Source organism: Pituophis catenifer, unplaced genomic scaffold (assembly GCF_029215685.1).
Source record: "Pituophis catenifer annectens isolate HBS135680 unplaced genomic scaffold, rPitCat1.0.hap2 SCAF_16, whole genome shotgun sequence".
Taxonomy (NCBI): Eukaryota; Metazoa; Chordata; class Lepidosauria; order Squamata; family Colubridae; genus Pituophis; species Pituophis catenifer.
The window spans coordinates 17,739,001-17,763,453 of NW_027256896.1; the positions used below are offsets into that span (position 1 = coordinate 17,739,001).

The 24,453-nt window shown below is 44.7% G+C and overlaps 1 protein-coding gene across 1 annotated transcript; it reads left to right on the top strand.

Moving 5' to 3' along the window:
- Window positions 1-2,775: 2,775 nt before the first annotated feature.
- On the top strand, window positions 2,776-17,076 carry LOC139325129 (cytochrome P450 2W1-like). The gene is made up of 9 exons (XM_070954870.1): window positions 2,776-2,973; window positions 7,644-7,806; window positions 8,680-8,829; window positions 10,205-10,362; window positions 11,623-11,796; window positions 13,174-13,315; window positions 15,311-15,495; window positions 15,767-15,908; window positions 16,886-17,076. The coding sequence occupies exons 1-9, from the start codon at window positions 2,776-2,778 to the stop codon at window positions 17,074-17,076; spliced, it is 1,503 nt and encodes a 500-aa protein (XP_070810971.1).
- Window positions 17,077-24,453: the final 7,377 nt, after the last annotated feature.

Here is a 24,453-nt window from a genome sequence, read left to right on the forward strand (position 1 = left end):
GACCCCTGATTTAGTGCAATATATAAAACGCAAATAATTTTTCTGTGGACCACCCAAATTTTCTCACGGACCACCGGTGGTCTACGGACCACCAGTTGGTGACCGCTGGACTAGAAGACCTCCAAGGTCCCTCCCAACTCTGTTATTCTGTTATTGGACAAACTATCAAACGATGGAGGTTTTCAAGAAAAGATCACACAATTATTTGTCCGGGATGTTATAAGGATTCCTTATAATGTACTCTCTCTTTTGCCCCTTTCAAAAGAGAAGAGAATTTAGATGAAAATTTGCCTGAGTTGGGTCTGGCCTATGTTGTGTCTATTTTCATTTGCCTTGTACAATACCAACCTTACGGTTCATTGTTCCTTCGGTAACCCCAAGATGGAATTTTGGGGAACTGCTGATGAATGATTCCAGACTTTGATAAATATACATAAGCCAGGAATTCAGTTGCTCTGCATTCTTTGGAGAACTGCAAGCAGGACAGACGGGGGCGGGGGGGGGGGGGGTCTGCCCTCTGTTTTCAACTCTTGATGAAACATTTCCAGTCAAGCATCACAAAGAAATATATTCCATCTGGTTGGAGCACCTACTGCGGAGAAGAAGTCAGAGGCCACGGCCAACCTGCCAGGTGAAGAAACTCAACAGAAATATGAAGTTGAAGGGTTGGGACAGGGGTGAAATCTAAAATTTTCCTCTACCGGTTCTGTAGGGTGTGGCTTGGTGGGCGTGGCAGGGGAAGGATACTGCAAAATCTCCATTCCCTCCCCACTCCAGGGGAAGGATACTGCAAAATCTCCATTCCCACCCCACTCTGGGGCCAGCCAGAGGTGGTATTTGTCGGTTCTCCGAAGTACTCAAAATTTCCCGCTACTGGTTCTCCAGAACCTGTCAGGACCTGCTGGATTTCACCCCTGGGTTGGGACTTGTTTGCAGTGAAACCCCACCCAGGTTTCTGAGAATCCGTAGTACCATTGATACCCAATATGATCCATTATTTATTTTATTTTTATTTTTATTTTTATTTTGTTGTTGTTAGTTGCAAAGTCGTGTCCGACCCATTGCGACCCCATGGACAACGTTTTCCTCCAGGCCTTTCTGTCCTCTATCATCCTCTGGAGTCCATTTAAACTCATGCCAACTGCTTCAATGACTCCATCCAGCCACCTCATTCCACCTTCTGGAGATCTGGAGCCAGAAATAAGAGCAAACGGGTGTTGATTCATAATTCATAGTGCTCCATCTGAATGGGTTTTTTTTTTAAATGATCCTTTTCTCAGAAAGTTTAAAAGACTCTTTGCATTGCTGAGGTGAATCGCAATTAAAAGCAGAAGCCGCTTAATCTGTCTGGGAGATCTATCCACTGTTGTTGTTGTTGTTAGTTGCGAAGTCATGTCCGACCCATCGGGACCCCATGGACCATGTTCCTCCAGGCCTTCCTGTCCTCTACCATCCTCTGGAGTCCATTTAAGCTCACGCCGACTGCTTCATTGACTCCATCCAGCAACCTCGTTCTCTGCCGTCCCCTTCTTCTTTGCCCTCCATCGTTCCCAGCATTATTAGACTCTTCTCCAATGAGTCTTTCCTTCTCATTAGGTGGCCAAAGCATTTGAGTTTCCTCTTCAGGATCTGGCCTTCTAAGGAGCAGTCAGGGTTGATCTCCTCTAGGACCGACCGGTTGGATCGCCCTGCAGTCCAAGGGACTCACAGGAGTCTTCTCCAGCACCAGAGTTCAGAGGCCTCCATTCTTTGGCTCTCAGCCTTCCTTATGGTCCAACTTTCCCAGCCATCCATTGCAACTGGGAAAACCATCGCCTTGACTATACACACTTTGGTTGGCAGAGTGATGTCTCTGCTTTTTAGAATGCTGTCTAGATTTTCCATAGCTTTACGAACATTTATATGACTGCCCAATACACTCACGGAGACCTGGGAGCTTACAGATATAAAAACCCAAATAGAGAACCGATTGAATCCCCCACAACACACCCCAGGGGCAACAATCAAACGAATTGCTTGATGGGTCTCCATATCAACCTGGGGTCACCAGGACTATGTCTTCAGAGCCTTGAGAAAGGATGTCAAGATGAGGTCAATTTTATATCCACAGGGATGATGTTCCACAAGGAGGGAGCCACCATGTAGAAGGCCCTTCGTCTTGGTCACTCTAGATGGACCTCTTTAAGAGAGGGGACTCATAACTTCCTCCCTGGTCTGCTGAGTTGGGTAGATGAGAAAAGACTGTCCTTCAAATAAGCACGTCCCAAGCCTTGTAGGACCTTGAAGGGGGCCACCAACCATTATGGATGTGTGAAAGCAAGGTTAGCCAGAGGAAGACCTGAAGAAGAGTTGAGTTGCTTACTGGCCAATCGGTTGTACTCGGCATTCTTGGCAGACGGATACTATCATGTTTTCCCACTCATGATATCCCCATCACATGCACCCATTCCGGAAAATAATCCTTTGGCTACTGAATGCGATCCAAAAACCGGAGGAGGGCTCCAAAATTATAACTTTGATGATTGCTTTTACCTGCCTCAAACACGGAGCTGGTAACTTAAAACTGCTTTTCTCCTCCAATCGCAAACTGCTTAAACCACATTCTCCAGAAGTGGTTAAAAGAGGGTGGGGTTTAACTTTCTCTTCACATTTCTGCAGCCCGACTTATAAAGCTTTAGCGCTGGCAAAGGGTTGAGCAAACGAGCCAGCCAGCCAAGCCGATGCCCACGTTCCTCTCCGCCACACCTGAGCCAACATTTCATTCCTCTTTTGCAAATGGCTCTGCTGGATTTCCTTTTTTCTTTCCCCGCCTCTGTCGTTCTGTTGTTTTTTCTGCTGCTTTTCGCATCCTCCTATTTGCCGGCTCTCTTTCGAAAACCATCTTTAAAGTTGCCACCCGGCCCTTGGCCGCTTCCCATCATCGGACATCTGCACTTGCTGGATTTTAAAAGGCAGGACAAGTCCTTGCTAAAGGTAAGAGAGAGAGGGGGGGAGGGAGGGAGGGAGGGAGAGAGAGGAGAGGAGAGGAGAGGAGAGGAGAGGAGAGAAGAGAAGAGAAGAGAAGAGAAGAGAGCTGACAGGTTCCCTGGTGCAAATTCCAGAGTTTCCCCTTCTTAGGATGCTAAGATCTTTTATTTTATTTTATTTTCTCCAGGATTTCTCCTGGTTTTAAACCAGTGGAGTCCACACGATGCTCCACCGGAATGCAGAATGTGAATCCTGTGTAGGTTTGTTTAGTGTCTGCTTGAGCTATTTGTCAAGTTTTGCTTGGTGCGAAACAAAACAGGTGTTTGTCCGTGCACGCATGTATCTGTGCATTTCATTCGACTCTTAACTTTGAAATTCCTTAGGAATGAATGCCTTGCTTGCATTCTTGGAGGTCTAAAAATTTTGTTTGTTTGTTTGTTTGTAGAATAGAATAGAATAGAATAGAATAGAATAGAATAGAATAGAATAGAATAGAATAGAATAGAATAGAATAGAATAGAATAGAATAGAATAGAATAGAATTCTTTATTGGCCAAGTGTGATTGGACACACAAGGAATTTGTCTTTGGTGCATATGCTCTCAGTGTACATAAAGGAAAAGATATGTTCTTCAAGAATCATAAGGTACAACACTTAATGATAGTCATAGGGTACAAATAAGAATAGAGAAGAGAAGAGAAGAGAAGAGAAGAGAAGAGAAGAGAAGAGAAGAGAAGAGAAGAGAAGAGAAGAGAAGAGAAGAGAAGAGAAGAGAAGAGAAGAGAAGAGAAGAGAATTCTTTATTGGCCAAGTGTGATTGGACACACAAGGAATTTTTTTTGGTGCATATTCTCTCCGTGTACATAAAAGATACATTCTTCAAGAATCATAAAATACAACACTTAATGATAGTCATAGGGTACAAATAAGAATAGAGAAGAGAAAGGAAGAGAAGAGAAGAGAAGAGAAGAGAAGAGAAGAGAAGAGAAGAGAAGAGAAGAGAAGAGAAGAGAAGAGAAGAGAAGAGAAGAGAAGAGAAGAGAAGAGAAGAGAATTCTTTATTGGCCAAGTGTGATTGGACACACAAGGAATTTGTCTTTGGTGCCTATTCTCTCCGTGTACATAAAAGATACGTTCTTCAAGAATCATAAAGTACAACACTTAATGATAGTCATAGGGTACAAATAAGCAATCAGGAAACAATATCAATATAAATCTTAAGGATACAAGCAACAAAGTTACAGTCATACAGTCATAAGTGGGAGGAAATGGGTGGTGGGAACGATGAGAAGATTAATAGTAGTGCAGACTTAGTAAATAGTTTGACAATGTTGAGGGAATTATTTGTTTAACGGAGCTTTCTGAGTTGGCGCAGAAAGAACATTCTTTGTTGTGCTTTTTTGATGATGTTTGTTTGCTTGCTTGCTTGCTTGCTTGTTTGTTTGTTTGTTAGGAGGGAACAACCAATTTCCCTCCGAGGAACAGTTCATGGGAGAGAAGCAGCAAATTCTGCTCGTAGAAATAGCAATGATTACAACGCTTTAACATAAAACGCTGAGAATCCTTCTCTTGCTTCCCCGAATTGCAATAGTACTCATTCCAATTCTAATGACTTTTAAAAAAAGAAAAAGAAAAAAGACAAATTAAATTTGTCTTACATTTGAAAAAGACTAAGGCAAATTCCTTGTGTGTCCAATCACACTTGGCCAATAAAGAATTCTATTCTATTCCATTAATATATATAATTTTATCTACAATTTTTTTCTTTAACATCCAAAAGTGCTTGGTGGACAGTGTATTGTCTGGATCAATATACTTTTGCACACTATTCTACTAACTTTAATGGCAGGTTAGGATGGATGTTGTTGCAGTCTATGTTTATGGAGTGCCAAGACAGGAATGGAGGTAATTTTTTTAGAACTACTGGCAGAGCAAGAGATTTAAATCTCTTTTGAGCTCAGCTTGGTCTATCCATGTGAGATGGGGTGGTTATTGGCTGACTCTGGCAATGCCACTGTGGGACGTGTTAATACATATTTATTAACCCGAGAAAACCTGTTTGCTCTTAAGAAAAAAGGAGTGAATATCAAGTCTGGGAGCTGGAATCGAATAATCAGAATCGTTCTAAAGTTCAGTTGCTCAAGGCGGGGGTTGCTGGGGGGTGCCACCCTAAAAGGAGAAAATTACAAGCCTTCCAGTATTGACTTCTGAAAGTTATTGGAAAGGGTGTGGCTTTTGCAAGTGTGTGGACCTGTGTGCATTACACACACAGATACCCCCCCCAAAATACACACACTCATGCACAACCCAGAGAGTTGGCCTTGAACAAGACATTGCATATTTAAGCCCCCTGCCTTAGTTTCTAGAGAAACACGGTGGCTCAGTGCCTAAGGCGCTGAGCTTGTCGATCGAAAGGTCGGCAGTTCAGCGGTTCGAATCCCGAGTGCCGCGTGACGGGGCGAGCTCCCGTGACTTGTCCCAGCTTCTGCCAACCTAGCAGTTCGAAAGCACGTAAAAAATGCAAGTAGAAAAATAGGGACCACCTTTGGTGGGAAGGTAACAGCGTTCGTTCTGTGCACCTTTGGCGTTGAGTCATGCCAGCCACATGACCACGGAGACGTCTTCGGATAACGCTGGCTCTCCAGCTTTGAAACGGAGATGAGCACCACCCCCTAGAGTCGGGAACGACTAGCACATATGTGCGAGGGGAACCTTTACTTTTACCTTACCCTAGTTTCATAAACCAGAATGGGAATAAACAAACTGGTTTGTCGGAACACAAGGCTGGTGAATCGGGTGCTTTTAATTAGTGAGAATCTGAAAAAGTCTGTTTCTGCCTCCAGATAATAAACCTTGCAAATCTGTCTCAAATCAGGCCGAAGAATCCACGATTCGGTGAGATCCTTCTGTGTTTTATTTGATAGAGCCTTATTTGGTAGATTGTCGGGGTGCACAGTGAAATATAATTTTATTGTATTTTATTTATCTATATATTAAATTATTATATTTTATTCCAATTTCCTTTTACAACTGTATTTTATTCCAATTTCCTTTTAAATAGTATTTTATTCCAATTTCCTTTTAAATTGTGATTTTATCCAATTCCATTTTAAATTGGGTTTTTTTTTAAATCAGATTTTAGTAATATTTTGTGTCTGGAACACTGCACTTTGATATGGCCCAAGGGCTAATCAGTAAAGTAAACTCTAATTGTTGATAAGACCCCAAGAGAGATCTGGCCATCATGCTATTTCCTAATTTCTGAGAGTTGTATTTGTGGCCCCATCTTTAAAAATGGCCCCCTAAGTCATGGGCAGGTAATCAATAAACCTCTTATTAGGGTTGGTCTCACAGCCAGACAGATGTTTAGCAATAGCAATGGCACTTAGACTTATATACCGCTTCATAGTGCTTTTACAGCCCTCTCTAAGCGGTTTACATAGTAAGCATCTCGCCCCCGACAATCTGGGTCCTCATTTTACCGACCTTGGAAAGGATGGAAGGCTGAGTCAACCTTGAGCCGGTGAGATTCGATCTGCTGAACTGCAGCTCGCAGTCAGCTGAAGTAGCCCGCAGTGCTGCACTCTAACCACTGCGCCACCTCGGTTTAGAGTGGATTCTTGGTATTTTTGTCCACCCCATTTCTTCCCAAGGAACTGGGATAGACAGATGTGCATGTTTGATGGTGTTACAGATATCGTCGGAGGATGTAAGCTGTTCCAAGCAAAACTGCCTTTTGCAATTGACCGATGGGGATTTTGTCAATGCAGATGGTGTTCAAAGAATGCTCCAGATAATCAGTTATTAGTATCATGGCTTGTCACACAATCAACCAGATGTTTAGACCGGATTTGACATTTTTGTCCATCTGTTGAGTCCTAGCTGAGGACCTGGAAGAGGCAGATGTGGATGTCTGATCGCATTATAGGTCCCATCGCAGGATGTGAGCTGTTCCAAGCAAAACTACCTTTTCCAATTGACCGATGGGGGTTTGGTCAATGCCGATGTTGTGCAAATGGTTCTCCAGTTGGTTTGGGATCGCACCAGGGGTGAAATGCTCCCGGATCAGACCGGTTCACCCGATCCGGTAGCGATCTTGGCCAGTGGTTCAGCAATCTGGTAGCGATGGTGGAGCGAAGCTCCGCCCACCCACCCGGGGGTCATTACTTCCTGGTTTTAACCAGGAAGTAATGTGTTTTTTACCTTCTGGGCATGCACAGAAGGTTTTTTTTTTTTTAAATTTGATTTATATGCCGCCCTTCTCCGGAGACTCAGGGCGGCTTACAATGTGCTAAGCAATAGCCTTCATCCTTTTGTATATTTATACAAAGTCAGCTTATTGCCCCCACAACTGGGTCCTCAATTTACCTACCTTAGAAAGGATGGAAGGCTGAGTCAACCTTGAGCCTTGGCGAGATTCGAACCTGCAGTAATTGCAGGCAGCTGGTCTTAATAACCAGCTTAATAACAGGGTGCCTCAGACCACTGTACTACCAAGGCTCTTGTGGATGCGCAGAAGGTCTGTGTGCGCATGTGATGCAGCGCGTGCACTTCCGAACCAGTAAAGAAGGTAAGTAGATTTCACCCCTGGATTGCACCCAAGGTGCCTATGACTGTTGAGACTTCCCTTGCTTTCTTTTGACCCAGTCGTTCTATTTCTCTTGGCTCTCTTTCAGCTTGCGGAAAAATACGGACCCATCTTTACTCTCTATTTCGGGTTCAAGAAAGTGGTGGTGTTGACAGGCTACGAAGCAGTGAAGGATGCTCTTGTGAACTTCACTGAGGAATTTGTGGACAGGCCTTCCATACCTATATTTGAGGAAATTCAGCATGGAAACGGTAAATGCTCGCTGTCGTCCCCCCCAACCCAAAAGGAAAACTAAAACACAATGTACCTTTAGATCTGGTTATCCCAATCTTATTTCCTGGTGGAAGTCAGCACGGCATTGCTAATCATTTGTGCTTAAAAGCCCCTGTGAAGAACCTCAACAGATGTAGGATGCTGAACATTTCTGGGCAGGGTGGTATGAGGGAAAACAGAGAATAGGTAGACGGAATCTGTCCCGAAAAGTTGGCAGTTTCAATAATAGAACTTAAAGTTCCCAAGTTTGGAGACTCCTGCTCTAGATCTTACTAAATACAATTCCCAGCATTGTTCAACTGCAGCTGAGCCGGGTTCGAGCTCCTGGGAGTTATACTTTTGATCAACAAGTGGAGAATCCCAATTTCCTGGCTACTCGTCAACTTGAATGGCTTGCATCCAAGGTGTATCTTGGTTGACTTCTCATCTGAAATTTCTCCCTCCTCTTGGTGGACTTTGTGGGGTCCTTGGTGCTCTCAGAGTTGGGTTATTTTCTTGGAGATGTTTGTGGAGTTTGCATACCTAAATTTCTTAAATTTAAATAAATTTAAATTTCCTAAATTTCCATGGGAACAGAAGATAGCTGTAGGAGAAAAACAGCCAGAACTGAGGGTGGAGTTAAGCATGTCATCAGCTTAGAGTCCTTAAATTGCCGCAAGTGATCAAAGTCCAAGTACTCTTGAATTCCATTGACCCTTATCTGGTGCCAATTTAGTATTGAACTCTAGCTGACCAGATTCCTGTGTATAGGAGATTCAAGATTTATTCATCTTGAATAAATCTTCCATGCTACGACTTAATGAATAGCCCTGCATCTTCTCTTCAATCGTATCTTCTATCTTCCCCACCAGGGGTTTTCTTCTCCACTGGAGAGTTATGGAGGTCTACCCGAAAATTTACGGTGTCCACCATGCGCAACCTTGGGGTGGGGAAAAAACACATTGAGGAATGCATCCATGAAGAGCTCGGTTTTCTGATAGAGAATATTAATTCTTTCCAAGGTGAGTGTCATGTCATGAAAATGAGCTGGAACAAGAGCCGGCAGAGACCCAGAAGCTATCTCTGTTGGCCTTGGAGGAAACTGGGGAAGGGCAGTGTCAGTCCAGGCAAGGCTTCTCTGAATTAGTAAGGCCTGCAGACCTCAGGGAGAGTTCAAGAGAAGAGCAAGGACTACCCCCCTCCTGATCCGAGAGCAAGGAGGAAAGAGAGAAGGCGAGAACAATGCAGACTGAGCCAGCTACGAGGGAGGAGAGTTCTCCACCCCCCTTTCACAAGGAGGAGCCTGTTCCTAGTGCACGCATGTGCCGAGATGCCAGAAGGCAAGAGCAGCTAAAGCAAAAGGGATGACTTGGGAGTAAGGCCAGGAGATGATTGGCCTCGCCCATAAGGCTTAAAAGAGAAGCAAAGGCACTTGGACCTTTTGCAGGAAAGCAACGTTGCTAACTCTGTTCCCAGTCGGCATCTCTCGTTTGTTTCTGAACTCCATGGGGCTTTGCCAAGTAAGGCCTTTGGCAATGTGTCAAAGAAGATAAAGGTTGGTGATTATCCCGAAGGACTTCTTCCGAAGGACTTTTTTTTGCAACTAACTGGGACTCAGCTGGGAATGAACGTAATTCTCAGCTGTTACAATAAAATAGTTTTTTGGGGGGGACTAATTGTGTCTTGTAATGACTCAGTAAGCCTAGGTCACAAAAAAAACCCTTGTTCCAGCCACAAACCCCACAGTCTTCTTTAACAAGAGTTATCGATGCGAAAGGGATAGTTACCGGCATTTCTGCAACGGAGCAATTTCTTTGTAACAACTCAGTTGGGAGGGACTTTGGAGGTCTTCTAGTCCAACCCCCTGCTCAAGCAAGAGACCCTATACCCGTGTTGGTGAACCTTGGCAGTGTGCCAGAGGTGGCACGCAGCACCCTCTCGATGGGCACATGAGCCATCGCCCCAGTTCAGCTCCACCGCATATGGGTGCACACCTCCCGTCAGCCATCTGGTTTTAGGGTTTCTGTCACGGATGTGTGGAAGGGCGGGGCACGTGCAGGGGGCTTCACACGCATGCATGGAGGGGTGGGGCACATACAAGAGGCCGCATGCGCATGTGGGGGGCATTGCAGGGGCACGCATGCATGGGGCAGGGCACATGCAGGGGTGTGTGCATACACGGGAGCGGGGCGCATGCTCGGGGGGCATACGCGCAAAGCATTTTGGGGGTTCAGGCGCGCTTTGGGCACTCAGTTCGGAAAAGGTTAGCCATCAGTGTCCTATACTGTTTCAGACAAATTGTTATCCAAGTTTGTTTTAAACACCTCCAGTGTTGGAGCACCCAACAACTTCAGCTGTTTCCACCGATCCCAGTTTCTCCTCTCTTTTACTCTGAAGGCGAACCTTTCGACCTGAGAACATTCAACGCTGCTGCAACCAACATCACTTTCGTTCTGCTGTTTGGGGAACGGTTTGAGTACAACACCCCGAATTTTGTCACTCTCCTAAGACTCATCGATGAAGTGATGTGTCTGCTTGGCTCTCCTACTTTACACGTAAGCTGGTGTTTCCCTTAACAAATCTTAACAAACTCCAAAGCACGGCCATGACTGCACCACGGAAATTGGCAACAGCTACGTCGCACCGTAGGGACGCAGTGGCTCAGGGGCTAAGACGCTGAGCTTGTCGATCGAAAGATCGGCAGTTCGGCGGTTCGAATCCCTAGTGCCGCGTAACAGGGTGAGCTCTCGTGACTTGTCCCAGTGTCGACTTGCAAAGCTTTCAAGTTGCCATGAGCAGGAGGGAGGGAGAACTGATGGAGCGGATTTATTTCCCTAACTGACACTACATTCCACAGATGTTTGGGTTACCCCAATCAGTAGGAGAGTTTTGGGTTTACACAGCCAGCCAAAGTGGTTAATTGGAGAATGTGATTTATGACACGGCCAGGGAGGAGGGGAGAGACAGGGTCATAGGGGAACGTAAATTCCAAAAGAAATACGAACAGTTTTCTCCTACAACCACCACTCCCCTTTTACTTTTTTTTTTTTTTAATTTGATTTATATGCCGCCCTTCTCCGGAGACTCAGGGCGGCTTACAATGCGTTAAGCAATAGCCTTCATCCTTTTGTATATTCATACAAAGTCAGCTTATTGCCCCCACAAACTGGGTCCTCATTTAACCTACCTTAGAAAGGATGGAAGGCTGAGTCAACCTTGAGCCTGGTAAGATTCGAACCTGCAGTAATTGCAGGCAGCTGTGTTAATAACAGGGTGCTTTAGACCACTGTGCTACCAAGGCTTTTAATTACTTCTATTAATTCCCCAGTCAGGGAGGGGCCATTCAGCATCCACGTGTCCCTTGCTTCCCAAGTCGACTCCTGATAATCAATTGTTCTCCTCTTCTGATAGCTCTGCGCATAGGCGCATCTGGAACAGGCCCCAGCTGTTCCTCTTCCCCGCTTATCTCTGACTCCGAAGGCAACTGGGGAATGTCGGACAGCCTTGGCTCCATCTCTGCTTCCAATGCAGAGCCTCCATCAGAGCCTTCCCCAGACTCCAGGACTGGCCCAAGTTCCTCCCCAACCTCCTCATCGTCCGAGTCTGCTGCCAGCTGACGGACCACAACAATAACAACGAAAAAAAGACTAGAAAAAAGCTAGGTGGGGGGAATTATTAGAATGAGTTAGAATCAGCAAAAGTCTGGCATCTGCAAACTCTGCATCTTAATGGTCTCTTTTGCAAGCAGGGATGTACGGTCCTTCGTCTTTCTTATATTTCTCTCCTCTCCTTTTCCTGCCTTTGATGCTGACTAGCTGTTCAACTTCTATCCGTTCCTGGGATTTCTCTTCAACGCTCACAAGACTTTGCTTCGGAAGATCGAAGACGTCCGAGTGATCATCCGAGATTACATCAAGAGTAGCAGACAGGATCTCAACGGCAACAGCTTCAGGAGCTACACAGAAGCTTTAGTCTTCAAGCAGGAACAGGTGTGCCCGGCGCAAGTAACAAAGCTTGCAAACAGGGGGTGGGCAGCCCAAAAGTCTAGATGGTGGTCAAATGATGTGCCTCGCCCATAATACCATGGTGACTACCATCTTAGTGTCAGGGTTCCAATTTACACCCCCAACGAAAGAAAACTCCAAGGCTTGAGTTTCCTCAAAGTACCATTTTATTAGAGATGTCCTATTGGCACATCTGGGAAAACCCGAATCTGAAAGCTTCCAGGTTTTCTCCACCCAAAGGAAAGTTCAAGTCCCTGCCCAGCACCCACAAGTCCATCACATGGTCCAATCAAAGCACCATCCCAACTGGAGATGCCTTCCAGTCACACCCCTCCAGGTGCAGGGCAAGATGACCTTGACTTTCTGAGAAAGGAATGTTATTAGGACTACATATCACCCACGCCATCGAAATGACATGAAAACAGAGGTAGACTCCAACATCTTCCCTTTGTTGGAACTAGGAATGTCTAGTCTAACAAAAGGAGGACTAAGGGCAGGGGTGGGTTCTAAATTTTTTTACTACCGGTTCTGTGGGCGTGGCTTATTCTGTGGGTGTGGCTTGGTGGGAGGGTAATGTGACTGGGTGGGCGTGGCCAACTTTTTTTTTTTTTTACTTTTAAAAGCATTTTTTCTACAACCTTAAGAGGTTGCAGGGGGAAAAAAATGCTTTTAAAAGCCTCTGATGATCAGGCAAGTCAGCTGGAATCGCCAGAGGCTTTTAAAGGCATTTTTTTTCCCCCTACAATCTCTTCGGCTGAAGAGGTTGTAGAAAAAATGCTTTTAAAAGCCTCTGGCGATCCCAGCTGAGCCGCCCGATTATCAGAGGCTTTTTTTTTTTAATTTTTAAAAGCATTTTTTCTACAACCTCTTTAGCCAAAGAGGTTGTAGAAAAAATGCTTTTAAAAGTAAAAAAAAAAAAAAGCCTCTGATGAGGTGGGTGGGGTAAGTGAGCGGCGATGGGGCCAGGGACCGGTTCGGGGGCGTGGCCAGCCAATGTTATTACCAGTTCTCCGAACTACTACAAATTTTTACTACCGGTTCTTGCGAACCGGTGCAAACCGGGAGCAGCCCACCATGACTAGAGGGGATATGACAGCAGTTTTCCAATATTTGAGTGGGTGTCACAGAGAAGAGGGAGTCTAGCTATTCTCCAAAGCACTTGTAAGGGTAAGATAAGAATTAATGGATGGAAACCTATCAAGGAGAGAAGCAACCTGGAACTAAGTAGAAATTTCCTGACAGTGAGAACAATTGATCAGTGGAACGGGTTGCCTCCAGAAGTTGTGGGTGGACCAGAGGTGTTGCACCCATATCATCCATCATGTCCCCTTGTCTCACCCCATACCTTATGCCCTTTCCTAGGACATGAACAAAAGACAGAACCTTTTCCACGAAGATAATTTAATTGCGTCCATTCTGGATCTCATCATGGCTGGGACAGAAACCACGGCCACAACTCTGCAATGGGCTATCCTGCTGGCCATGAGGTACCCGGAGATCCAAAGTGAGTTGTTGCTCTCTGTTGTTGTTGTTGTGATTTCCACTCTTCTAGCATGCATAGGTATGGAGGGGTAGTATGGCGTGGATTCCCACAAAGTCCATGGTTTCAATTCTCAGAGTGTGTTTGGGTCAAAAGATGAGCGATAAACGAAACTCCAAGAGACAAAGCATAAGTGGGAAAGACAATTTCATGGGGTCTGTCTTAGGAAATTAGAGAAGGGTTGTCTAGCTGCAAATTTAGTGGAAGGGAACGGATTGAAGCAAGCAAGCAAGCAAAAAAAGGGAGGGATGGAGGGGAAGGGAAGGAAAGGAGAGATCTCTCAGAGAAAGAAAGGAAGGGAGGGAGGAGGGAGGGAGGAAGGAAGAAAGGAAGGGGAAGGGAAGAAGGAAGGAAGGAAGGATGAAGGAAGGAGAAGGGAAGATCTTAGAAGAAGGAAGGAGGAAGGAAGGAAGGAAGGAAGGAAGGGAAGGAAGGAAGGAGAAGGAAAGAAGGAAGGAAGGAAGGATAAGGGAAGATCTTAGAGGAAGGAAGGAAGGAAGGGAAGAAGGAAGGAAGGAAGGAGGGAAGGAGGGAGGAAGGAAGGAAGGGGAAGGGAAGATCTCTTGAAGGAAGGAAGGAAGGAAGGAGAAGGGAAGGAGGAAGGAAGGAAGGAGGAAGGAAGGAAGGAAGGAAGGAGAAGAGAAGATCTTAGAGGAAGGAAGGAGGAAGGAAGGAGAAGGGAAGAAGGAAGGAAGGAAGGAGAAGGGAAGAAGGGAGGAAGGAAGGAGAAGAGAAGAAGGAAGGAAGGAAGAATGAAGGAAGGAAGGAGAAAGGAAGATTTTAGAGGAAGGAAGGAAGGAAAGAAGGAGAAGGGAAGAAGGAAGGAAGGAAGGTAGGTAGGAAGGGGAAGGGAAGATCTTTTAGAGGAAGGAAGGAAGGAGAAGAGAAAAAGGATGGAGAAGGAAGAAGGAAAGGGGAAAGGAAAAGGAAAGGAAAGGAAAGGAAAGGAAAGGAAAGGAAAGGAAAGGAAAGGAAAGGAAAGGAAAGGAAAGGAAAGGAGGTTACAGCAACCACGAAACTGGCTTTACTAAGAACTTCACCAGGTAACACTTTCTACACCAGTATATGAACCCAGAACACCTTTGCAGGTGAGAAGTGACCCTTTCAAAAGTTTCGCAAGACATCTCACAGCTCCAGACCCCTGCATTTAAAAAAAAAACTTAAGAAAAAGGAGATACCAAAACGCTTAGAATAAAACGTGCCTTCTACACAGGGAAATTCGCTCACCTGTTCATTGCTAGCAAAACACGAGTATAGGAAGATAGTAAAATGGGGGGGGGGAAGCTTGTTGCCGAGACTTTAAAAAAGAGAGAGAGAGAGAGAGAGAGAGAGAGAGAAAACAAAATCATGTTGAAATGGGCTGGAATCCAGTGTGGACGAATGAGGAGGAGGAGGGATGCCGTGAAATTGAAGCGGACAGATTGGCTTTGGCCAAGACCAGTGTTTCTCAACCTTGGTAGCTTGAAGATGGGTGGACTTCAACTCCCAGAATCCGGGAGTTGAAGTCCACCCATCTTCAAGCTACCAAGGTTGAGAAACACTGTGTCAAGTTTCGAGGTCGTCTCAAATAAATTGCATTTCAAACAAAGTCTTTGAAGAAAACCTCCTATTTATTAAGCACGACATTCTAGACCTGACTCCATCGAAGCCAACATTGACTTCCAGCCCCCAAACCCTCCCTTTCCGTTCCCCACTCCCCTGCACTCATTGGCCATCTTCCAAGTCATTCTACCCCTAATCTACTGCTCCAGCTCAAAGGAATTTCCCCCCTCCCATCCCATCTCCTAGGGGATATTATCTCCAGGGAAAATAAGAAGGTGAAAAGTCAAACGTCCCTTTCCAGACGCCTCCACTTCTCCTTCTTAGGTCAGCACTAGAGTAAATGCAGCTTGAAGTGCTGACACACTGACCTAGACGGTGTTTGCGTTTCCTTTTTTTTTATTGCTGGGCTGGCTTCAGAGAAGGTCCAAGAGGAACTCGGGCGAGTGGTGAAGCCTGGCCACTGGGCCACCTACGAAGACCGACACCACCTGCCTTTCACCAACGCGGTGATCCACGAGGTGCAGCGTTTCATCACCCTCCTGCCCCACGTGCCACGAAGCACCTCCGTGGACACCCATTTCAGAGGCTACTTCCTCCCCAAGGTAACTCCCTCCCCCCTCCCCCCGCCTACACAGGTAGCCCTCGAAATTTCTAGGGCTAAGTGAGATGTAGGTGAAGCGAGTTCCGGCCCCGTTTTATGACCTTTCTTGCCACAGTCGTTAAGCGAATCGTTTAACGCTTCACAGGGAGCCACATTTGTGATGCCTATGATTCAGTCTTAACTCCAGGTGACCCCACGTCCACCAGCTGAAAAAAGATTTGAGACAGCTTGGAGGCCCCTGTTCTGATCTTCTCCCTCCTGTCCTTCTCCAGGGAACCATGGTCATCCCATCGCTGACTTCAGTCCTGCTTGACCAGAGCCAATGGGAAACCCCCCACAAATTCAACCCCAACCACTTCCTTGATCCCAGCGGGAATTTCGTCAAGAAAGACGCCTTCGTGCCTTATTCTTTAGGTAATTTAAGACCTTCTTGGAGACTTTGAGCGCTGGGAGACTCCCCGGGTCCAACGTGGCAATAACTGCGGCGAAGAGAACCGCCTTCCATCAGGAGCTTTTCCTGAAAGGAAAATGGTGTTGCCATTGTACAAAAGTTGCGTGTTTGGGAAACTCTTCAGAACACTTTTTCCTAGGTTGGAAGTTCCAACCCCTTCTTCTCCTCCTCTCCACCTTCTTCCTTTTCCTCTTCTTCTTCATATTCTTCCCCTCCTCCTCCTCCTTCTTCCTTTCCTCCTCCTCTTCCTCTTCTTCCTCTTCCCCTCCTCCTCCTCCACCTTCTTCCTCTCCTCTTCTTCCTCTTCATCCTCTTCCCCCTCCTCCTTCTTCCTCTTCCTTTCCTCCTCTTCCTTCTTCTTCTTCCTCTTCCCCTCCTCCTCTTCCACCTTCTTCCTCTCCATCCTCTTCCCCTCCTCCTCCTTTTTCTTCTTCTTCCCCTCCCCCTCCTCCTTTTTCTTCCTCTTCCTCTCCTCCTCTTCCTTCTTCTTCTTCCTCTTCCCCTCCTCCTCTTCCACCTTCTTCCTCTCCTTCCTCTTCTTCCTCTTCCCCTCCTCCCTCCACCTTCTTCCTCTCCATCCTCTTCCCCTCCTCCTCCTCCTCCTTTTTCCTTCCCCTTCCTCTCCTCCTCCTCCTCCTTCCTTTCCTCCTCTTCTCTTCCTCTTCCCCCTCCTCCTTCTCCTCCCTCTTCTCCTCCTCCTTCCTCTCCTCCTCTTTCCTCCTCCTCCTCCTTTCTCTTCCTCTTTCTCTTCCCCTCCTCCTCCTCCTCCTCCTTCCTCTTCCTTTCCTCCTCTTCCTTCTTCTTCTTCCTCTTCCTCCTCCCTCTTCTCCTCCTCCTTCCTCTCCTCCTCTTTCCTCTTCCTCCTCCTTTCTCTTCCTCTTTCTCTTCCCTTCTTCCTCCTCCTCCATCTCCTCTTCCTCTCTCTCTTTTTTTTTAACAGGACGCAGGAACTGCATTGGCGAAAGTCTGGCCAAAATGGAGCTTTTCCTTTTCTTCACGGGCCTGCTGCAGAAATTCACTTTCCGACCTCCGCCTGGGCTTACAGAAACTGACTTGGACCTGAATGTCCCTAAGACGACGTTCACTCTAAGACCACAACCACAGCTGACGTGGGCCGTTCTCCGGGAGTGAAGAAAAAGTTGCACGAGACGAAAGAAGGGGAAAGGACATCCCTATACAGACTACTATACACTCTTTGTGTGCATACGTTTGGGTGTATGTTTGTGTGTCTGCATAATCTGTATCTATACATGTAAACTATATACATTTTAGGGCAGTGTTTCTCAGCCTTGGCAACTTTAAGATGTGCCAGACTTCCACTCCCAGGAATTGAGGTTCAACACATCTTAAAGTTGCCAAGGTTGAAAAACATTGTGTTGGGAATCGAATTCCATAGAAAGCTAGATTTAAAATTAAGCTGAAACTCAAAAGAGAATGAGAGAGAAATGTGCCGCTCATTTTTGCAAGGACCTGAACGTTACACGATTGTGGATAAAAAATTGTGGATGAAAAATGCCCCACCTGTGGATGATCTGATCCGCAAAATTTACTCCCCCCCCCACTTTGTACTAAAATTATTTTTCTTCCTTTAAAAAATCTTAATTGCTATCTATCTCTCTATCTCTCTACCTACCTACCTATCCACCTATCTCTCTCTCTCTCTCTCTCTCTCTTTATCTCTATCTCTATCTATATAATCTATCTCTATCTATCTATCTATCTATCTCTATCATCTCTCCCTCCATCCCTCCATCCCTATCTATCCATCCATCCATCCTTTTATCTACCTATCTCTATCTCTATCTCTATCATCTCTTTCTCTCCCTCCCTATCTATCTATCTATCTATCTATCTATCTATCTATCTATCTATCTCTATCATCCTCCCTCTATCTATCTATCTATCTATCTATCTATCTATCTATCTATCTATCTCTATCATCTCTCCCTCCATCCCTCCATCCCTATCTATCCATCCATCCATCCTTTTATCTACCTATCTCTATCTCTATCTCTATCATCTCTTTCTCTCCCTCCCTATCTATCTATCTATCTATCTATCTATCTATCTATCTCTATCATCCTCCCTCTATCTATCTATCTATCTATCTATCTATCTATCTATCTATCTATCTCTATCTATCTATCTATCTATCTATCTAATCTAATCTAATCTATCTATCTCTATCATCTCTCGTTCCCTCCTTCCATCTATCTATTTATCTACCTATCTCTATCTCTATCTCTATCTATCATCTCTTTCTCTCCCTCCCTCCCTCCATCCCTATCTATCTATCCATCCATCCATCTTTTTATCTACCTATCTCTATCTCTATCATCTCTTTCTCTCCCTCCCTCCCTCCCTCCCTCCATATCTATCTATCTATCTATCTATCTATCTATCTATCTATCTATCTATCTATCTATCATCTCTTTCTCTCCCTCCCTCCATATCTATCTATCTATCTATCTATCTATCTATCTATCTATCTATTCTATCTATCTCTATCTATCCTCTCCCTCCCTCCTTCCATCTATTTATCTACCTATCTCTATCTCTATCTATCATCTCTTTCTCTCCCTCCCTCCATATCTATCTATCTATCTATCTATCTATCTATCTATCTATCTATCTATCTATCTATCTATATCATCTCTCCTTCCCTCCCTCCCTATCTATCTATCCATCCATCTATTTATCTACCTATCTCTATCTCTCATCTCTTTCTCTCCCTCCCTCCCTCCATATCTGTCTGTCTGTCTGTCTGTCTGTCTGTCTGTCTGTCTGTCTGTCTGTCTATCTATCTATCTATCTATCTATCCATCCATCTGAGAAATAAATGACCGAGGTGATGAAGGATTTGCTTGAGAAGGAAGAACGTCTCCTGTGAAGTTTTTATCTTGGGAGGACAGAAGATTTACTGGTTTGAATCCAGACAGGCTCTTCTTGTCTCTCTGCAGCCTCTTCCTCTTCTTCAGTTTCCACTTCAGAGCCTCGACTGCCTCTCCATGGCTGGTCTGCATCACAGCAAATCTTTTTTTTTCTTTGTTTTTTGCAACTTTTTCTTCAGCCAAAAAAATGCTTTTAAAAGTTAAAAAAAAAAAAAGCCTCTGATGATCGTGCGGCTCAGCTGGGATCATCAGAGCCTTTTAAAAGCATTTTTTCTACAACCTGTTTGGCCAAAGAGGTTGTAGAAAAAATGCTTTTAAAAGTAAAAAAAAAAAAAAAAAAAAGAATTGTGTATGCTCAGAATTGGAAATCAGAGAAAATACCTTTGGAAGAAGAAGTAATAAAAAAATTTTAGACTGTGCAGAAATGAACAGATTAACTTTGATGATTAAAGATAAGGAGGAATCAGAATATTTTTAAAACATGGAATTATTTTTATAGTTGGTTGGAAAAGAGATATAAATCACTGATACTATAATTGTGTACAAATGATGATTATAATATTGATTTAGAAATGAAATGTTAGAACGGTTTGGATGAATATGAAGATAGAAGAAATTTATGGAAGATGGAGAAGAAGCCTAGAAGATAACACCGAGGCGTCACAGGGAAGGGAGGATTGATGTATTAAATGTTTGTTTGTCTTAAAAAAATAAAATCTTTACCAAAAACAAAAAAAAAAAGTAAAAACAAAATCCTCTGATGATCACGCGGCTCAGCTGGGATCGTCAGAGCCTTTTAAAAGCATTTTTTTTTTCTGCAACCTCTTTGGCTAAAGAGGTTGTAGAAAAAAATGCTTTTAAAAGTTAAAAAAAAAAAGTTGGCCATGCCCACCCAGTCACATTATCCCCTCCACCAAGCCACGCCCACAGAACCGGTAGTAACCGGTACTACTGTAGTAACAGTAGTGAATTTTACATTTCACCACTGATCCAGACATGCAAAATTCTTCAACTCGATCCAATAAAGCTCATCCTGAACCTACAGGTCATTGGTGGCTAGTAAGGTTGACTTTAGTAAAAAACGTTACACAGTCGAGCAGCTTTTTCAACCTTAAACCATTTGGAGACATGTGGACTTCAACTCCCAGAATTCCCCCGTCACCCCTTTCTTGATTGCATCTCCAAGGATGGATGACGTAACACCGTCCCTCTTTTCCCAGCATACCTTGATGTGACCCTACAAGTTAGGCTAGTGAGATCTCAGGCCTAATCCAGTCCTTGGGGACGTCTTACATTCTTTGGAATCTGTGACAAACTTTTCTTGTTTAACTTACGAACTTAATTCTGTCTTGCTGGGGCCGTCCCGGATTGACCAGTGCAGTCAGAACAGAAAGAGCCCCAATTTAGCAAACCACACACACACATACATATGTATATATAAGTAGTATATATGTATAGTTTTCTTCTTGTAAACATTCCCAAATGACTTTCTACTAGTAACAGAGACAAATTCTTGTAAATGACTTTGGGAACAGGAGTAAAAGTTGAAAACAGATTTTTGTCTCCTCCTCCTGCATCTCCTCCTCCTCCTCTTCTTCTTCTTTCTTCCTCCTCCTCCTCTTCTTTGTCTTCTTTTTTCCTCCTCTCGTCTTCTTTCCTCTCCTTTCCTCCTCCTCCTCCTCATCTTCCTCTTCCTCCTCCTCCTCCTCTTCTTCTTCTTCCTCCTCCTCCTCCTCTTCCTCCCCCCCTGCAAACTCCACTCTCTTCTAGCACTGATGATATTACCTAGTTTGGGTCATGAAACATCTATAAGAAAATAACCAAGCTCAGAGAGCACTAAGGACCCCACAGTTCTTCCTCCTCCTCCTCCTCCTCCTTCATCTTCCTCCTCTTCTTCCTCCTCCTCTCCTCCTCTCCTCCTCCTCCTCCTCCTCCCCTTCTTCTTCTTCTTCTTCTTCTTCTTCTTCTTCTTCTTCTTCTTCTTCTTCTTCTTCTTCTTCTTCTTCTTCTTCTTCTCATACTGAATTTCAGCCACAGGAACTTCCGTTCCAGCCTCCCCTGGAGGGCCATCTCAATACTCTGGGGGTTTCAGATGACAATTTTTAGAGTCCCCGGCTTCCCTGACACGGCTGGTTGCCTTCCTTGGTTGAATCAGAAAATGCTCGGTCTTTCTCATGCCAAGTCTTTGGGTCCTTGCAAGTGTTCAGGAGGAAGTGGGTTGGGTCGGTGGTGGATTGTGCCTGAGAACATTCTATTGTCTGAGATGAAATACCCAGAACAATAGCCTTGCAGCTTTGGGCTATTCAACCATGCCTGAAATGACCACCACTGGACTTGCAACTGGCAAATACACAGGAAGGGTTTGGAAATTTGCAAAAAAAAAAAGACCGATTGCTCCTGAGTTACTTTAGCAATTTTTGGGGACATCGGTTCTGTTTCCAACAGTTGATTCCATCTTCAGTCCAAGACAACAGAGCAACCTTCTTTTATATATATATATAAGAATAGAATTCTTTATTGGCCAAGTGTGATTGGACACACAAGGAATTTGTCTTTGGTGCATACGCTCTCAGTGTACATAAGGAGAATAAAATACATTCATCAAGAATAAAAAGATACGACACTTAGTGATAGTTGTAGGTTACTAATAAGCTATCAAATCGTACTAGGAAACAAGTAAAAACAATATAAATTGAAAGATACAAGAAACATGGTTATAGTAATAAGTGGGATAGATACCAGTAAGGAAGAGAAGAAGAATAGTAATACAGTCTTAGTAAATTTATTTGACAGTGTTGAGGGAATTGTTAAGTAGAGTGATGGAATTCGGGAAAAAACTGTCCTTGTGTCTAGTTGTTCTGGTGTGCAGTGCTCTATAACGTCGTTTTAAGAGTAGGAGTTGAAACAGTTGATGTCCAGGATGCGAGGGGTCTGTAGATATTTTCACAGCCCTCTTTTTGGCTCATGCAGTATACAGGTCCTCAATGGAAGGCAGGTTGGTAGCCATTGTTTTTTCTGCTGTTCTAATGATCCTCTGAAGTCCGTGTCTGTCTTGTTGGGTTGCAGAACCAAACCAGACAGTTATAGAGGTGCAGATGACAGACTCAATCATTCCTCTGTAGAACTGGATCAGCAGCTCCTTGGGCAGTTTGAGCTTCCTGAGTTGGCACAGAAAGAACATTCTTTGTTGTGCTTCTTTTGATGACGTTTTTGATGTTAGGTATCCATTTTAAGTCTTGAGATACGATACAACCTAGAAACTTGAAGGACTCTACTGTTGATCTTCACTTTAAGATGCATGGACTTCAGCTCCCAAAATTCCCTGCACTTCACTAGACCACTGCACTGGACTTTGTAAACATTTAAACCTTTAATCTGATTGGGGAATTCTATTTATGTCCTTCTCAAGGGCATAATGCAAGGAAAACAGCATTTCATGCAATGGAGTCTAGTTTGGTACCGAGAAGCTTCCTATAGTCTTGGTTAAACCGGGCCTTTGTTTAGGATGGGGAGGCTGGAAACTTCACATTTACCTGTAAGGAGAAATTGTACCCTGTTTCCCCCAAAATAAGACATCCCCTGATAATAAGCCCAATCGGGCTTTTGAGCGCATGGCAATAAGGCCAAGCGCTTATTTCAGGGTTCAAAAAAATATAAGGCAGGGTCTTATTTTCGGGGAAACACGGTAGCTTAATCAGAGGGTGCCTGTTTTATAGATGGGTCTCCAGCATCCCCAGGTAAGGCTGAAGAAGACTTCTTTTGATTCTTTGGAAAACTACTATCTATCAGTGTAAGTAACATAGAACTAGTCGAACTGAGACACGCAACATGCAACATTCAACGTCAAGCATTAAACCAGAAGGCAGTCCGTTTAGTTTCGGCTTAAGGCAGCATCTAAATTCAACCGTTCTCTATTTTGTAAACCTCATTGGGTGAAGCAAGCTACTACAGCTTATTCCACAACTCCTAATTACAACAATGCAAGGTTTATATATCTAGGTAGCAAAACAGCTTGCTTTGCAATCTACTATGGCTAGCAAGAAGCTCTTTCAGAGTTTGTTTCCTTATGGAGGGTGGAGGTGAGGGAAACCCCAGTGATGTATAACAAGGTTGTGGGAGCTTCACCACTGGAAGCTTTCCAGAAGAGACTGGACTGCCATTTGTCAGACATGGTGTAGGGTCTCCTGCTCGGGCGGGGGGTTGGACTAGATGACCTCCAGGGATCCCTTCTTCCAACTCTGTTAATCGGTTAAGGTGCTTAACAATTCTTGGGCTGCAAATCCATCAGGGAACCCAGCTCAGCTGCCCAGAAAAAAAACTCTTCTTTTTTTTTTTTTCTTTTCAAAATGTATCACTGAAACCTGATTTGGGCAGCAACAATCGGAGAACAAAAGAAATGAGTTTGCCAATGACGCAGAACGAGTTTCTTTCCGTCTGAATGTCTTCACCCCATTTATGCAATAAAAGAAACCAGCCCATCAACAGCATGAAGAATATTCTACAGTGGAAGAAACAGGGGTTGGTATTTGAGAAGATACTTTTTTAAATGGCATTGGGCAATCGGTATTCCCAAATGAACTATTTATTCTCCATTCCAAAGGGGTGAAGGCAGGGGTGAAATCCAGCAGGTCCTGACAGGTTCTGGCGAACCGGTAGCGGAAATTTTGAGTAGTTCGGAGAACGAACCGGCAAATACCATCTCTGGCTGGCCCCAGAGTGGGGTGGGAATGGAGATTTTGCAATATCCTTCCCCCAGGAGTGGAGAGGGAATGGGGATTTTGCAGTATCCTTCCCCTGCCATGCCCACCAAGCCACGCCCACAGAACTGGTAGTAAAAAAAATTGACTTTCACCACTGCCACCAGGTGATATGTCAATACTGTCATTTTCCCCCAAGGGTCAAAAGACCCCCCCCCTCCAGGGGCTACTAAAATGATAGAGCTTGTGGCTAGGACAAACTTTCCGATGTCTTTCCGAAAGTCTTTCCTTCCTTCCTTCCTTCCTTCCTTCCTTCCTTCCTTCCTTCCTTCCTTCCTTCCTTCCTTCCTTCCTTCCACTCTTTTCTCCTTCCTCCTTCCTTCCTTTTTCCTTCTTTCCTTCCACTTTTTCCCGCCCTCTCTCCCTCCCTCCCTCCCTCCCTTTTTCCTTCTTTCCTCCCACTCTTTTGTCCTTCCCCGTTCCTTCTTTCCTCCCCTCTTCTTTCCTCCCTCTCTCCCTCCCTCCCTCTCTTCTTTTTTTTCCTTCTTTCCTCTCACTCTTTTCTCCTTCCTCCTTTCCAACAGCACCAATATGGCCACCAGGCAGGGGTGAAATCCAGCAGGTTCTGACAGGTTCTGGAGAAGCGGTAGAGGAAATTTTGAGTAGTTCGGAGAACCGGCAAATACCATCTCTGGCTTGCCCCACCCACCCTGCCTTCCCCCGCCCCTCCCAGGAGTCCCCACATGGCCCATTTTAGATGCACGTAAGTTCAGGGCGTGCATGTAGGCTCGGGGAGGACAAATAACAGGCCTATCAGAAGTTTGAGAAGGCCATTTCCGGCCTCCAGAGGACCTCTGGAGCCTGGGGAGGCCATTTTCGTCCTCCTGGAGGCTCAAGAAAAACCTCTGGAGCCTGGGAAG